A 16,395-nucleotide genomic window follows, 5' to 3' on the forward strand; every position below is an offset into this window, starting at 1 on the left:
TGGGTCTCTCTATCTATCCTGAGACAGGGTCCCAGTGGTGTGTGTGGGTCTCACTATCTATCCTGAGACAGGGTCCCAGTGGTGTGTGTGGGTCTCACTATCTATCCTGAGACAGGGTCCCAGTGGTGTGTGTGGGTCTCACTATCTATCCTGAGACAGGGTCCCAGTGGTGTGTGTGGGTCTCTCTATCTATCCTGAGACAGGGTCCCAGTGGTGTGTGTGGGTCTCACTATCTATCCTGAGACAGGGTCCCAGTGGTGTGTGTGGGTCTCACTATCTATCCTGAGACAGGGTCCCAGTGGTGTGTGTGGGTCTCACTATCTATCCTGAGACAGGGTCCCAGTGGTGTATGTGGGTCTCACTATCTATCCTGAGACAGGGTCCCAGTGGTGTGTGTGGGTCTCACTATCTATCCTGAGACAGGGTCCCAGTGGTGTGTGTGGGTCTCTCTATCTATCCTGAGACAGGGTCCCAGTGGTGTGTGTGGGTCTCACTATCTATCCTGAGACAGGGTCCCAGTGGTGTGTGTGGGTCTCTCTATCTATCCTGAGACAGGGTCCCAGTGGTGTGTGTGGGTCTCTCTATCTATCCTGAGACATGGTCCCAGTGGTGTGTGTGGGTCTCTCTATCTATCCTGAGACAGGGTCCCAGTGGTGTGTGTGGGTCTCTCTATCCTGAGACAGGGTCCCAGTGGTGTGTGTGGGTCTCACTATCTATCCTGAGACAGGGTCCCAGTGGTGTGTGTGGGTCTCTCTATCCTGAGACAGGGTCCCAGTGGTGTGTGTAGGTCTCACTATCTATCCTGAGACAGGGTCCCAGTGGTGTGTGTGGGTCTCACTATCTATCCTGAGACAGGGTCCCAGTGGTGTGTGTGGGTCTCTCTATCTATCCTGAGACAGGGTCCCAGTGGTGTGTGTGGGTCCCACTCTCTATCCTGAGACAGGGTCCCAGTGGTGTGTGTGGGTCTCTCTATCTATCCTGAGACAGGGTCCCAGTGGTGTGTGTGGGTCTCTCTATCTATCCTGAGACAGGGTCCCAGTGGTGTATGTGGGTCCCACTATCTATCCTGAGACAAGGTCCCAGTGGTGTATGTGGGTCTCACTATCTATCCTGAGACAGGGTCCCAGTGGTGTGTGTGGGTCTCACTATCTATCCTGAGACAGGGTCCCAGTGGAAACACATACATTTACCTCAGTGTAGCTGAGTCAGGGAGCGGGTGAGGATTCCTGTTTCTAACCACAACCAAGTGACCCCTGACAGAAAGTGTGGGCAGTGAGTGAGGATAGAATGATGCCCCAAAGGCTCACGTGTGAAGAATGGTCACTTGGGGCGAGGGAGGGATGGGCCCCGGGACCTATGGGACTTCAGTCCGACAGGGCTCTGCACCTTTGGTGAGGAAATTCGACAATAATTATTGAGCAGAAATACCAATAAACCCCAGTGAACACCTCTCTACCTCTCTTTCCTCCTTTAAGATGCTCCTTAAAACCTACCTCTTTAACCAAGCTTTTGTTCATCTGCCGTAATTTCTTCTAATGTGGCTCAGTGTCAAATTTATCTGTTTTGTCTTATCACGCGCTGGGAAGTGCCTGGGACGTTTTACTACGTTAAAGGTGCTATATAAATAAAAGCTGTTGTTGTTGTTGAGGTCCTGTGGGATCGGAGGTACCGGCCACAAACACTGTCCTTCACCAAACCACTTGTAGGTGCTAAAGAATGTATTCCCAGTCACTCTGGGCGTTTGATGGCAGCATATTCGGTTGTCTCCTCACTGATTATTAATGTCGGGCCCACGGTTTTCTGTCGCAGGAACTGAATATCGGCGTAATACAGCTCTCCTTCCTCCGACTGAAACACAGTGACATACATAAATACACAGATTACCACACGGAAACAGGCCTCTCCCCCAACCCACGCACTTACTTAAAGCACAAACCCATCAACCCACATCAGAGGCAGAGCCGGGATCCCCTCTCATTTATACATAAGCTGAGGTTCCGTCAGTGTCCTGCTAAAGGCACTGGCCCTCAGTAACGTTCCTGGGGCCTCTGGTACCTGGTCTCAGTGGCCTTTGCTCACGTCTGACCCTCGACATTAACTCGAGGCGGGAGTAGTGAGAGCTGGGGACTGGGCCGTACGGCAGACCATCAGGCCCTTCACACCGTGAGGCCCGGGAGATTCTAACTCTCAGGCCTGCTCTGCACAGGCCCCGTCGCTGTCCTGCCCAAACACGGCGGGAGGGTGAGCTGGCAGGCGGGAGGGGGGGAGGGGATTACTGGCGGGAGGGAGGGGAGGGGGGGGATTACTGGCGGGAGGGGGATTACTGGCGGAGGGTGGGGGGGGGGAAAGGGGGGGAGGGGGATTACTGGCGGGAGGGAGGGAGGGAGGGGGATTATTGGCGGAGGGAGGGAGGGAGAGGGATTACTGGTGGAGGGATGGAGGAAGGGGGATTACTGGCGGAGGGAGGGAGGGGGGAGGGGGATTATTGGTGGAGGTAGGGAGGGGAATCACTGGCGGAGGGAGTGAGGGAGGGAGATTATTGGCGGAGGGAGGGAGGGAGGGAGATTACTGGCGGAAGGAGGGAGAGGGATTACTGGCGGAGGGAGGGGGAGGGGGATTACTGGTGGAGGGAGGTAGGCAGGGGGATTACTGGCGGAGGGAGGGGGGAGGGGGATTATTGGTGGAGGGAGGGAGGGGAATCACTGGCGGAGGGAGGGAGGGAGGGAGATTACTGGCGGAGGGAGGGAGGGAGATTACTGGCGGAAGGAGGGAGAGGGATTACTGGCGGAGGGAGGGGGAGGGGGATTACTGGTGGAGGGAGGTAGGCAGGGGGATTACTGGCGGAGGGAGGGAGGGGGAGGGAGATTATTGGCGGAGGGAGGGGGAGGGGGATTACTGGCGGAGGGAGGGAGGGGGAGGGGGATTACTGGCGGAGGGAGGGAGGGGGGAGCGGGATTACTGGCGGAGGGATGGAGGGAGGGTGATTACTGACAGGAGGGAGGGAGGGAGAGAGTGGGATTACTGGCGGAGGGAGGGAGGGAGTGAGATTACTGGCGGTGCAAGGGAGGGAGCGGGATTAGTGGCGGAGGGAGGGACGGGGGGAGGGGGATTACTGGCAGAGGGAGGGAGGGGGAATACTGGCAGAGGGAGGGAGGGGGATTACTGGCGGAGGGAGAGAGGGAGGGAGCGGGATTACTGGTGGAGGGAGGGAGGGGGATTATTGGTGGAGGGAAGGAGAAGGATTATTGGCAGAGGGAGGGAGGGGGGGATTATTGGCGGAGAGAGGGAGGGAGGGAGGGAGATTACTGGCGGAGGGAGGGGGATTACTGGCGGAGGGAGGGGGAGGGTGATTACTGGCGGAGGGAGGGAGGAGGAGGGGGATTACTGGCGGAGGGATGGAGGGAGGGTGATTACTGGCAGGAGGGAGTGAGGGAGGGAGCGGGATTACTGGCGGAGGGAGGAAGGGGGAGGGGGATTACTGGCGGAGGGAGGGACGGGGAATACTTAGAGGGAGGGGAGGGAGGGGGATTACTGGAAGAGGGAGGGAGGGAGGGAGCGGGATTACTGGCGGAGGGAGGGAGGGAGGGGGATTACTGGCAGAGGGAGGGAGGGAGGGAGGGGGATTACTGGCAGGAGGGAGGAAGGGAGTGGGATTACTGGCGGAGGGAGGGAGGGGGGGAGGGGGATTACTGGCGGAGGGAGGGAGGGGGAATACTGACAGAGGGAGGGGAGGGAGGGGGATTACTGGAAGAGGGAGGGAGGGAGCGGGATTACTGGCGGAGGGAGGGAGGGAGGGGGATTACTGGCAGAGGGAGGGAGGGAGGGTGATTACTGGCGGAGGGAGGGAGAATACTGGCAGGAGGAAGGGAGGGAGTCGGATTACTGGCGGAGAGTGGGAGAGAGGGGGTTTACGGAGGGAGGGAGGGAGGGGGTTTACGGAGGGAGGGAGGGAGGGGAATACGGAGGGAGGGAGGGAGAGAGGGGGGATTACTGGCGGAGGGAGGGAGGTAGGGAGATTACTGGCGGAGGGAGGGAGCGGGGAGGGAGATTACTGGTGGAGGGAGGGAGGGAGGGGGATTATTGGCGGAGGGAGGGAGGGAGAGGGATTACTGGTGGAGGGAAGGAGGGAGGGAGGGGGATGACTGGCGGAGGGAGGGAGGGGGATTACTGGTGGAGGGAGGAGGGGAGGGGGATTACTGCCGGAGCGGGGGAGGGGGATTACTGGCAGAGGGAGGGAGGGAGGGGGATTACTGGCGGAGGGAGGGAGATTACTGGCAGAGGGAGGGAGGGAGATTACTGGCGGAATGGGGGAGGGGGATTATTGGCGGTGCGGGGGGGAGGGAAATTACTGGCGGAGGGAGGGAGGGAGGTGGATTACTGGCGGAGGGAGGGAGATTACTGGCAGAGGGAGGGAGGGAGATTACTGGCGGAGGGATGGAGGGAGCGCGTTTACTGGCAGAAGGAGGGAGGGGGATTACTGGCAGAGGGAGAGAGGGAGGGGGTTTACTGGCAGAGGGAGGGAGGGGGATTACTGCCGGAGGTAGGGGGGGAGGGGGATTACTGGCAGAGGGAGGGAGGGAGGGGGTTTATTGGCAGAGGGAGGGAGAATACTGGCAGGAGGAAGGTAGGGAGGGGGATTACTGGCGGAGAGAGGGAGGGAGGGGGTTTACGGAGGGAGGGAGGGAGGGGGTTTATGGAGGGAGGGAGGGAGGGGGTATACGGAGGGAGGGAGGGAGGGGGGATTACTGGCGGAGGGAGGGAGGTAGGGAGATTACTGGCGGAGGGAGGGAGCGGGGAGGGAGATTACTGGTGGAGGGAGGGAGGGAGGGGGATTACTGGCGGAGGGAGGGAGGGAGGGGGATTACTGGCGGAGGGAGGGAGGGAGGGAGATTACTGGCGGAGGGAGGGGGATTATTGGCGGAGAGAGGGGGATTACTGGTGGAGGGAAGGAGGGAGGGAGGGGGATGACTCGCGGAGGGAGGGAGGGGGATTACTGGCGGAGGGACGAGGGGAGGGGGATTACTGGCGGAGAGAGGGTGGAGGGACCTTCCTGTTCCTCCGGCCCCACAAGTCAAATTTATAGCAAGTCCCTTTCTCACTTTAAACCCTTGATTAAATCATCCCTCAACCTTCGAAACCCCAGACAATACAAGCCAAGTTCATGCAACATATCCTCATAATTGCACTGTGACAAAGCACTCAGACCGGTTCCTGCTCTTTTAAAGCTTCCTGTCCGAGGCCTCACTGCAACATGCACAGACTCTGGCTGCTGTCTGTCACTGGCACTGAGCCACACACACACACTCTCCACAAACACATACACATACACTCCCCACCCACCCACACACACACTCCCCACCCTCACACACATACACACACACACTCCCCACCCACACGCACTCCCCACCCACCCACACACACACTCCCCACCCTCACACACATACACACACACACTCCCCACCTACACGCACTCCCCACCCACCCACACACACACTCCCCACCCACACACTCCCCACCCACATACACACACACACTCCCCACACACACACTCCCCACCCACACACACACTCCCCACCCACACACACACTCACCACCCACACACACTCCCCACCCACACACACACTCACCACACACACTCCCCACCCACACACACACACACTCCCCACCCACACACACACACTCCCCACCCACACACACACACTCCCCACCCACACACACACTCACCACACACACACACACTCACCACACACACTCCCCACCCACACACACACACACACTCCCCACCCACACACACACACTCCCCACCCACACACACACACTCCCCACCCACACACACACACACTCCCCACACACACTCCCCACCGACACACACACACACTCCCCACCCACACACACACAAACACCCTCCCCACCCACAAACACACACACACCCCACCCACACACACACAAACACCCTCCCCACCCACACACACACACACACACTCCCCACACACACACACACACACACACACACTCACCTTCCCCACCCACACACACACTCCCCACCCACACACACACACACACTCCCCACACACACACACACACACACACTCACCTTCCCCACCCACACACACACTCCCCACCCACACACACACGCACACTCCCCCCCCCACACATACACACACACACTCCCCCCACACACACACATTCCCCACACACACGCACACACATAAGAACATAAGAACATAAGAATTAGGAACAGGAGTAGGCCATCTAGCCCCTCGAGCCTGCTCCGCCATTCAACAAGATCATGGCTGAGCCAGATCGAGCCAGTTCTATTTCCATGCTAATACATTTCCTCTGACTCCGCGTACCTTTATCTTCTGCAGTCACCTTTTGTGTGGCACCTTATCGAATGCCTTTTGGAAATCTAAATATACCACAACCATCGGTACACCTTTATCCACCATGCTCGTTATATCCTCAAAGAATTCCAGTAAATTAGTTAAACATGATTTCCCCTTCATGAATCCATGCTGTGTCTGCTTGATTGCACTATTCCTATCTAGATGTCCCGCTATTTCTTCCTTAATGATAGTTTCAAGCATTTTTCCCACTACAGATGTTAAACTAATCGGCCTATAGTTTCCTGCCTTTTGTCTGCCCCCTTTTTTAAACAGAGGCGTTACATTAGCTGTTTTCCAATCCGCTGGTACCTCCCCAGAGTCCAGAGAATTTAGGTAGATTATAACGAATGCATCTGCTATAACTTCCGACATCTCTTTTAGACCCTGGGATGCATTTCATCAGGACCAGGGGACTTGTCTACCTTGAGTACCATTAGCCTGTCCAGCACTACCCCGCTAGTGTTAGTGATTGTCTCAAGGTCCTCCCTTCCCACATTCCCGTGACCAGCAATTTTTGGCATAGTTTTTGTGTCTTCCACTGTGAAGACCGAAACAAAATAATTGTTTAAGGTCTCAGCCATTTCCACATTTCCCATTATTAAATCCCCCTTTTCATCTTCTAAGGGACCAACATTTACTTTAGTCACTCTTTTCCGTTTTATATATCGGTAAAAGCTTTTACTATCTGTTTTTATGTTTTGCGCAAGTTTACCTTCGTAATCTATCTTTCCTTTCTTTATTGCTTTCTTCGTTATTCTTTGCTGTCGTTTAATATTTTCCCAATCTTCTAGTTTCCCACTAACCTTGGCCACCTTATACGCATTGGTGGCCAAGGTTCGTGGGAAACTAGTAGATTGGGAAACACACAAAGGGTTTCACAGAGACAATCCCTTTGAACAAAACCCAGCCTCGTGTCGGGTGCCCACACACACCGATAATCTGCGGCACCTGCTCCTGACCCTTCCAGCAGCTCACCGTCCCTCTGCCTGCACAATAAGGTGCGACTTAACAGGAGAGAGGAGGCCGGGACAGGAGGGCCCACAGACACAACCCCGAGAGCCTTTGGAGGGGAGCCGCTTGGAAATGATTGTGCCTGGGAGCAGAGGGATTGGGACAGGCTGAAGCCGGAGGCTTTGCCCTCACTCAGGGACAGGAGCACCTTACGTTATCCCTTCTCTCCCTACTGACATCCTGACCCACCATCACCCAGGGTCCAGTCACACCCAGCGGGCTCAGAGTATTCCCACCGCAGTAATAGTCACAATGTCATTGGGACCCCGATTGCCATTTCGGGTGGGAGCGGGCAGGAGCCTGGGCTGTGCTCACACCGACCCGACCCGACCCACGGGCCATGGAACGACAGATTTAAATGAGGCCGGTGGCTCACAATCGCAGGGAGGAGGGGGAGCTCGGCACCACTGGAACGGTCACCTGACCATCGCTCCCCCAGTCAGTCACCTGACCATCACTCCCCCAGTCCGTCACCTGACCATCACTCCCCCAGTCAGTCACCTGACCATCACTCCCCCAGTCCGTCACCTGACCATCACTCCCCCAGTCAGTCACCTGACCATCACTCCCTTAGTCGGTCACCTGACCATCACTTCCCCAGTCAGTCACCTGACCATCGCTCCCCCAGTCAGTCACCTGACCATCACTCCCCCAGTCAGTCACCTGACCATCGCTCCCCCAGTCAGTCACCTGACCATCACTCCCCCAGTCAGTTACCTGACCATCACTCCCCCAGTCGGTCACCTGACCATCACTCCCCCAGTCAGTCACCTGACCATCACTCCCCCAGTCAGTCACCTGACCATCGCTCCCCCAGTCAGTCACCTGACCATCACTCCCCCAGTCAGTCACCTGACCATCACTCCCCCAGTCAGTCACCTGACCATCCCCCCCCCCCCAGTCAGTCACCTGACCATCGCTCCCCCAGTCAGTCACCTGACCATCACTCCCTCAGTCAGTCACCTGACCATCACTCCCTCAGTCGGTCATCTGACCACTAGTCCCCGGCCCGGGAGTCAAACTAGACCCCAACCTGTGAAAGTCACGTGAGTTCAGGATCAGGCTGGGCCTATTATTAGGGAGGGTCGCTGAGCACTTGGACAATATGAGCTGGTCAGAGAGAGCCAGCATGGATTTGTAAAGCAGAACTCATGTCTAACGAACTTAGTTGAATTTTTTGAGGTGGTAGCTAAGGTGCTCGATAAGGGAGAGTCTGTAGATGTTGTTTATATGGACCCAGGCATTGAAAAAGCTTCCACTTTCGAACGGCTGGAGCTGGTCAGTGACATTATCAGAGTCGCCTAGTGACCCAGATGACAGGCTTTGCTACAGCAGGAAATTCAATATTAGTTTTTGTAAATGACAACGAATTCAATGCTTGTTCAGAGTCACACGATCACACTGATGAATTTCTGTTTCCGTGAACAAGGTATGGCAATTCGACCTTATGGCTTTAAAGGGATGCACCACGTGTTACTCAACTCCACCCGAGCTCCACCTGAGATAGATCAGAATATCTTTAAATGGCGAGAAGCTAGGAACTGTGGAGGAGCGAGAGATTTAAGGGTCCATGCACAGAAATCATAAAACCCAGGGGACTGGGACAAACAATAATTACAAAGGCTGATGGAATGTTGGCCTTTATCTCAGGGGAGCTGGAATACAAAGGGCGGAAGTTATTCTACACTTGGATAAAACTCTGGTTACAACACATCAGGGGCACTGCGTTCAGTTCTAGGCACCACACCCCAGGAAGGATATTGGCCTCGGAGGGGGTGCAGTGGAGATTCACCAGAATGATTCGGGGACTAAAAGGGTTAGATTATGAGGACAGGTTGCACTGACCAGGCTTGTATACCCGAGTATAGAAGATTAAGGGGTGATGGAATTCAGGTGTTTAAGATGATCCGAGGAATTGATAGGGAAGGTACTGTGGGAAACTATTTCCTCTGGATGGTGGAGTCTGGACATGACCTTAACATTAGAGCTCGGCCGTTCAGGGTGAAATCAGGAAACACTTCTTCACACAGAGGGCAGTGGGAATCTGGAACTTACCCAAAAAAGCTGAGGCTGGGGGGGTCAATTAAACATTTCAAAACTGAGATTGATAGATTTTTGTTGGGCAAGGGTATTAAGGGTTACGGAACCAAGGCGGGTAGCTGGAGTTGAGATACAGATCAGCCCTGGTCTAATTGAATGGCGGAACAGTTCGAGGGGCTGAATGGCCTGCTCCTGTTCCTATGTTCCCTCACTCACTGCCATGGTTACTGGTACTGTCCAAGCTACACATGATAAACAGTTGCTTGGTGTGATATCGGGAGGGGCTGTTGCCATTTGTAAACTGTTTCCCAGCAAGAGTCAGCTCCTTCAGAAGAACATTGGTCATAAGTAAAAGAAACACACTATAACGTCCAGGGCTGGAGAGGAAGTGATGAGGTGTATTTAACAGCAGGATATCGGTATAAAAGCTGTTGCTCAGTACTCACCACAGTCGAGGTTGCGGCTGCCTGTTTATTAGTCTGGGTTGCAGCTGAAATATAAGAACCTGTGTGAGTTTATTATAGCTGCCACATGTATGACTGATAATCACAGTGAAACCAGTGTGGTCAAATACTCTTCGACTGTATCCCACTCAGCAACCTGCAGCAAACCATGCAGCACACATGTGGTGATAAGCCACACACTCTGTCAGTGCTCTACACTGTACACCACGGGAGTCAGGTGTGGCTCAGTGGGTAGCACTCTCACCTCGGGGTCAGAAGATGGTGGGTTCAAGCCCCACTCCAGGGACTTGAGCCCATAATCCAGGCTGTCACTCCAGGCTGGACTGGTGCACATTCCCCTGAATGATCCTGTACTTGTGGTCTAGAAACATAGAAACATAGAAACATAGAAAATAGGTGCAGGAGTAGGCCATTCGGCCCTTCTAGCCTGCACCGCCATTCAATGAGTTCATGGCTGAACATTCAACTTCAGTACCCCATTCCTGCTTTCTCGCCATACCCCTTGATCCCCCTAGCAGTAAGGACCTCATCTAACTCCTTTTTGAATATATTTAGTGAATTGGCCTCAACAACTTTCTGTGGTAGAGAATTCCACAGGTTCACCACTCTCTGGGTGAAGAAGTTCCTCCGCATCTCGGTCCTAAATGGCTTACCCCTTATCCTTAGACTGTGACCCCTGGTTCTGGACTTCCCCAACATTGGGAACATTCTTCCTGCATCTAACCTGTCTAACCCCGTCAGAATTTTATATGTTTCTATGAGGTCCCCTCTCATTCTTCTGAACTCCAGTGAATACAAGCCCAGTTGATCCAGTCTTTCTTGATAGGTCAGTCCCGCCATCCCGGGAATCAGTCTGGTGAACCTTCGCTGCACTCCCTCAATAGCAAGAATGTCCTTCCTCAGGTTAGGAGACCAAAACTGTACACAATACTCCAGGTGTGGCCTCACCAATGCCCTGTACAACTGTAGCAACACCTCCCTGCCCCTGTACTCAAATCCCCTTGCTATGAAGGCCAACATGCCATTTGCTTTCTTAACCGCCTGCTGCACCTGCATGCCAACCTTCAATGACTGATGTACCATGACACCCAGGTCTCTTTGCACCTCCCCTTTTCCTAATCTGTCACCATTCAGATAATAGTCTGTCTCTCTGTTTTTACCACCAAAGTGGATAACCTCACATTTATCCACATTATACTTCATCTGCCATGCATTTGCCCACTCACCTAACCTATCCAAGTCGCTCTGCAGCCTCACAGCATCCTCCTCGCAGCTCACACTGCCACCCAACTTAGTGTCATCCGCAAATTTGGAGATACTACATTTAATCCCCTCATCTAAATCATTAATGTACAGTGTAAACAGCTGGGGCCCCAGCACAGAACCTTGCGGTACCCCACTAGTCACTGCCTGCCATTCTGAAAAGTACCCATTTACTCCTACTCTTTGCTTCCTGTCTGACAACCAGTTCTCAATCCATGTCAGTACACTACCCCCAATCCCATGTGCTCTAACTTTGCACATCAATCTCTTGTGTGGGACCTTGTTGAACGCCTTCTGAAAGTCCAAATATACCACATCAACTGGTTCTCCCTTGTCCACTCTACTGGAAACATCCTCAAAAAATTCCAGAAGATTTGTCAAGCATGATTTCCCTTTCACAAATCCATGCTGACTTGGACCTATCATGTCACCTCTTTCCAAATGCACTGCTATGACATCCTTAATAATTGATTCCATCATTTTACCCACTACCGATGTCAGGCTGACCGGTCTATAATTCCCTGTTTTCTCTCTCCCTCCTTTTTTAAAAAGTGGGGTTACATTGGCTACCCTCCACTCCATAGGAACTGATCCAGAGTCAATGGAATGTTGGAAAATGACTGTCAACGCATCCACTATTTCCAACCACCTGTACAATGATGGATAGAAGCCTTTGCTATAGATGCCCACCTTGGGATAGTCATTATGGGTCTTGTTGGCTGTGTATGTGCCATCGATGAGACTCTGCACTTTACAGAAGCTGCAACAGGTAAAAGTGCTGTGCCCACTCGAGCTGTTATCTCCTTTCAATGGACAAAGTGACGAAGGTGTTTCCCCTGCAAACCTCGGCTCCCGGGGCCTGCTTGCGGCATCAGCGGACTGAAGTAATACTAATGTTACAAATGTCTCCAGTGGTGGCTTGAAAGGATCTGAACAAAAGCTCAATGTTGTGATGTTCACCCACAATGGCCATGTCTGTCCCTGTGCTCGGCCCACTCTGGATTCCTGGCTTCAGTACGTGGCATAACTCTGTCACAGACTGCTTCGTGAGTGGAGACAGAAAAGACGGGTCTCCTCAGGTATGGCCAAGTAGGTGTGAAAGTGTAGTAGCTGGGCAGAGTCAGAGTGGGTGCCAGACTCGAGATATAAGCACATCTGTGCTTTTCCTCTCTGTGACACCCTCCACCTCCTCGATCTCCAGGCCAGCCGCTGACAGACCCAATGCAACGTCCATGTTTATCACCAAAATGGCCCGAGCCAACGTCATCACCAGCATTCTGTGTGACTGTGTCCATGCTGCATTCTCCCTCCTCGGCCTCTATGCAGCCTTTGACACAGTCGACCCACACAATCATCGTCCAACATCTCTCCTCCAGCTCAGTGCTTCCACTTATCTGCATCAATGGCTTCTCTTCTCAAACCTCCCCCAAAGCTGGATCCTTGGCCCCCTCCTTTCTCACATCTACATGTTACTCCTCGGCAACATTACCCAGACGTTGTACCTCACTACCACTTCGCTCGAGCCCTCCTTGGTCTCTAAATTGTCAGACTGCTTGTCCCACATCCAGCTCTGGATGAGCAGAAATTTTATCCAATTGAATATTGTTTTCGGTCCCCGCCACAAATTCCGTTCCCCCCTCTCCTCTCCCTCCCTCCTCTCACCCCCTTCCTGACCCCTCTCCCCCTCCCTCCCCCTCTCCCTTCCCCCTCTCTCCCTCCCCTTCCCCATCCCTCTCCCCCCTCCCGCACTCCCCCTCCTCTTCCCCCCTCCATCCCTCTCCACAATTCCTGTCTGAGGCTGAACCAGACTGTCATGTATTCAACTATCATTGTAACCCATATATAAGCTGACCTAAGTTGGACACCTTGAGAACATTGACCACAAAGGGGTGAACTTGTGGGAGACACTCCTAACCTGGACTTTCAGGTATAAAAGGGGAAGCTCCACCCACCTTCATCACTTGAGGTCTTGGTAATTAAGGTAACTGGTCACAGAATGACCTTCTCTCAATTATGTGCATTTATACTGTATAGTAAAGATATATCATTGGCGACGAGAAACTGGGATTTAAACCATTTGAGCATGGCAGCACAGAAGAGAGGTACTGTGTTGGTGATGATTGGGATGACTTTATTGAGAGACTACAGCAAAGTTTTGTCACTAAGGAATGGCTGGGACAGGATTCGGCCGACAAACGCAGGGCTCACCTCCTGACGGTTTGTGGATCCAGGATGTACTCCCTGATGAAGGACCTTCTAGCACCAGAGAAGCTGGCAGACAAGATGTTCGAAGAGCTCAGTAAGTTAATCGGGGAACACCTTAAACCGGCGAGCAGCATGCACATGGCGAGACACTGGTTTTACACGCACCGGCAGCGAGAAGGGCAAAGCGTTCCTGACTTCGTGGCAGATCTCCGGCGACTGGCGAGACTATGTAAGTTCCCAGATGCATGCAGAGCGGAGATGCTGCGAGACTTTTTTATTGAGGGCATCAGGCACGCTGGAGTTTTCAGGAAACTGATTGAGACCAAAGACCTGAGCTTGGAAGCGGCGGCTCTGATAGCCCAGACAATTATCTCAGGGGAGGAAGAGACAGGAATGATGTATGACAAAATTCTTAGCTCAAATGCGGCAAACGACCAGGGAATCAACATTGTTAACGCGGCACACAGTTCTCCAGGCAGACAGGAGCAATCGGACATGCCCGAGCATGTAGTCGAACCCAACGGGGGAATTCAACAGAGACAATGGCTAGCTGAACGGCGATTCCATCGCAATGGACAATGTGGCAGTAATGGGGCCATCAACACCTGTTAATGGTGCGCTTAAGGACAGTTGCAGAGACAGTCAGAGACGATCGACTGGTAATGGACCTTTTGTTTCCAACAACAGGGCCTCCAGCTCATGCTGGAGGTGTGGAGGCAAACACCCAGCCAGAGCTTGCAGGTATCAGCAATATACCTGCAGAAACTGCAACGTCAGCGGTCACGGCGCATATGTGCAGGAAGCCTGCAGCAGGTTGATGTACAAGAAGGACAGGTCCAATGTAAGCCCTACGAGGCCAAATTAATACTGGGGGAAATCGCTGGAAGCTGAAGTTCAGCGAGTTCATGTGGAGCACATATACAGTTCATATACCAGGACGCCACCAATAATGATGAAAGTGCTCCTCAATGGCATCCCAGTATTAATGGAGCTAGACACAGGGGCCAGCCAATCCCTGATGAGTATCAAACAGTTCGAAAGGTTGTGGGTGCCCAAGGGCAGGAGGCCAAAATTATTGCCGATTGATGCACAGTTACGGACATAAACAAAGGAGATCATTCCGGTGCTAGGCAGCGCCACGGTAAACGTGACCCACAAAGATTTGGAGAACAGGTTGCCACTCTGGATTGTCCCGGGGGACGGTCCCGCACTGCTGGGGAGGAGTTGGCTTGCTGTCATGAACTGGAAATGGGGCGATGTCAATGCAATTTCTTCTGTGGAGCGAGTATCATGCTCACAGGTCCTGGACAAATTTGACTCATTATTTCAACCCGGAATCGGCACTTTCTTTGGGGCCAATGTAGTGATTCACATAAACCCGGACGCCAGGCCAGTACACCACAAGGCCAGAGCGGTGCCGTACGTGATGCGGGAAAAGATAGAATGCGAATTGGACCGCCTGCTGAGGGAAGGCACCATCTTGCCAGTTGAATTCAGTGACTGGGTGAGCCCGATCGTGCCGGTGCTCAAGGTGGATGAGTCGGTCAGGATATGTGGCGATTACAAGGCCACCATCAATCGGGTGTCACTCCAAGACCAATACCCGCTACCGAGAGCGGAGGACCTCTTTGCGACGCTATCCGGTGGCAAACTTTTTTCAAAATTGGATCTGACCTCAGCTTACATGACCCAGGAGCTGGCGAGTGAGTTGAAGAAGCTGACCACCATCACGACACACAAGGGGTTGTTTGAGTATAACAGATGTCCGTTCGGGATTCATTCGGCCGCCGCGATCTTTCAGCGAAATATGGAAAGCCTCCTCAAGTCGATTCCAAGGACGGTGGTTTTTCAAGACGACATCCTCATCACGGGTCGCAATACTGAAGAACACCTCCACAACCTGGAGGAGGTGCTACGCAGACTGGACCGGGTAGCGCTGTGACTGAAAAAGGCGAAGTGCTCCTTCTTAGCTCCAGAAGTAGAATTCCTGGGGAGGAGGGTAGCAGCAGACGGGATCAGACCTACTGCGTCCAAAACAGAAGCAATCCAGAGAGCACCCAGACCCCGTAACACGACGGAGCTGCGTTCGTTCCTGGGGCTCCTGAACTATTTTGGTAACTTTCTTCCCAAATTGAGCACGCTGCTAGAGCCGCTACATGTGCTCCTACGCAAAGGTCGCGATTGGGTCTGGGGGGACAGCCAGGAAAGGGCTTTTGATGGAGCATAACAAATTGCGTGCTCTAACAAACTGTTAACGTTATATGACCCGTGTAAGAAACTTGTTTTAACGTGCGATGCGTCGTCCTATGGTGTCGGGTGTGTGTTGCAGCATGTGAATGCCAATGGGCAGTTACAGCCGGTAGCTTATGCCTCCAGAAGTCTGTCCCAGGCAGAAAGAGGCTATGGGATGGTAGAAAAGGAAGCGCTAGCATGTGTATATGCAGTAAAAAAAATGCACCAGTACCTGTTTGGCAGCAAATTTGAGCTGGAGACAGATCACAAACCCCCAACGTCCCTTTTGGTCGACAACAAGGCCATAAATGCGAATGCATCGGCCTGCATACAGAGGTGGGCACTCACGTTAGCCACCTATGACTACACAATTCGGCACAGACCGGGCACTGAAAACTGCGCCGATGCACTCAGCAGGCTCTCACTAGCCACCACTGAGGGGACAACTGAGCATGATGCTGAGATGGTCATGGCTGTTGAAGCTTTCGAAAGCGAAGGCTCACCTGTGACAGCCCGTCAGATCAAAGTCTGGACAAATAAAGACCCGCTACTGTCCTTAGTTAAGAAATGTGTCCTGAATGGGGACTGGGCAGCCATGTACGGGGCATGCCCGGAGGAATTTAAACCGTTTGATAGGCGCAAGGATGAACTCTCGATTCAGGCTGTTTGCCTACTGTGGGGAAACCGAGTAGTCATGCCCCAGAAGGGCAGAGAGGTGTTTATCAGAGAACTTCACAATGAGCACCCGGGCATTGTCGTGATGAAGGCAATTGCCAGGTCACACATTTGGTGGC

General features: G+C 53.3%; 1 protein-coding gene across 1 annotated transcript in view; it reads right to left on the reverse strand.

The window, feature by feature from the left end:
• Nucleotides 1-1,092: 1,092 nt before the first annotated feature.
• Nucleotides 1,093-16,395, reverse strand: part of LOC139245688 (uncharacterized) — a 193,784-nt gene continuing 178,481 nt past the window's right edge. The window contains exons 8-9 of the mRNA XM_070871249.1: nucleotides 9,884-9,927; nucleotides 1,093-1,848 (exon numbers count right to left, since the gene is read on the reverse strand). Of these exons, the coding sequence (XP_070727350.1) occupies nucleotides 1,729-1,848; nucleotides 9,884-9,927 (164 nt within the window). The 3' untranslated portion in view covers nucleotides 1,093-1,728. The remainder of the gene's footprint in view (nucleotides 1,849-9,883; nucleotides 9,928-16,395) is intronic.

The sequence above is a fragment of the Pristiophorus japonicus genome, unplaced genomic scaffold (genome assembly GCF_044704955.1).
Source record: "Pristiophorus japonicus isolate sPriJap1 unplaced genomic scaffold, sPriJap1.hap1 HAP1_SCAFFOLD_231, whole genome shotgun sequence".
NCBI classification, from domain to species: domain Eukaryota; kingdom Metazoa; phylum Chordata; class Chondrichthyes; family Pristiophoridae; genus Pristiophorus; species Pristiophorus japonicus.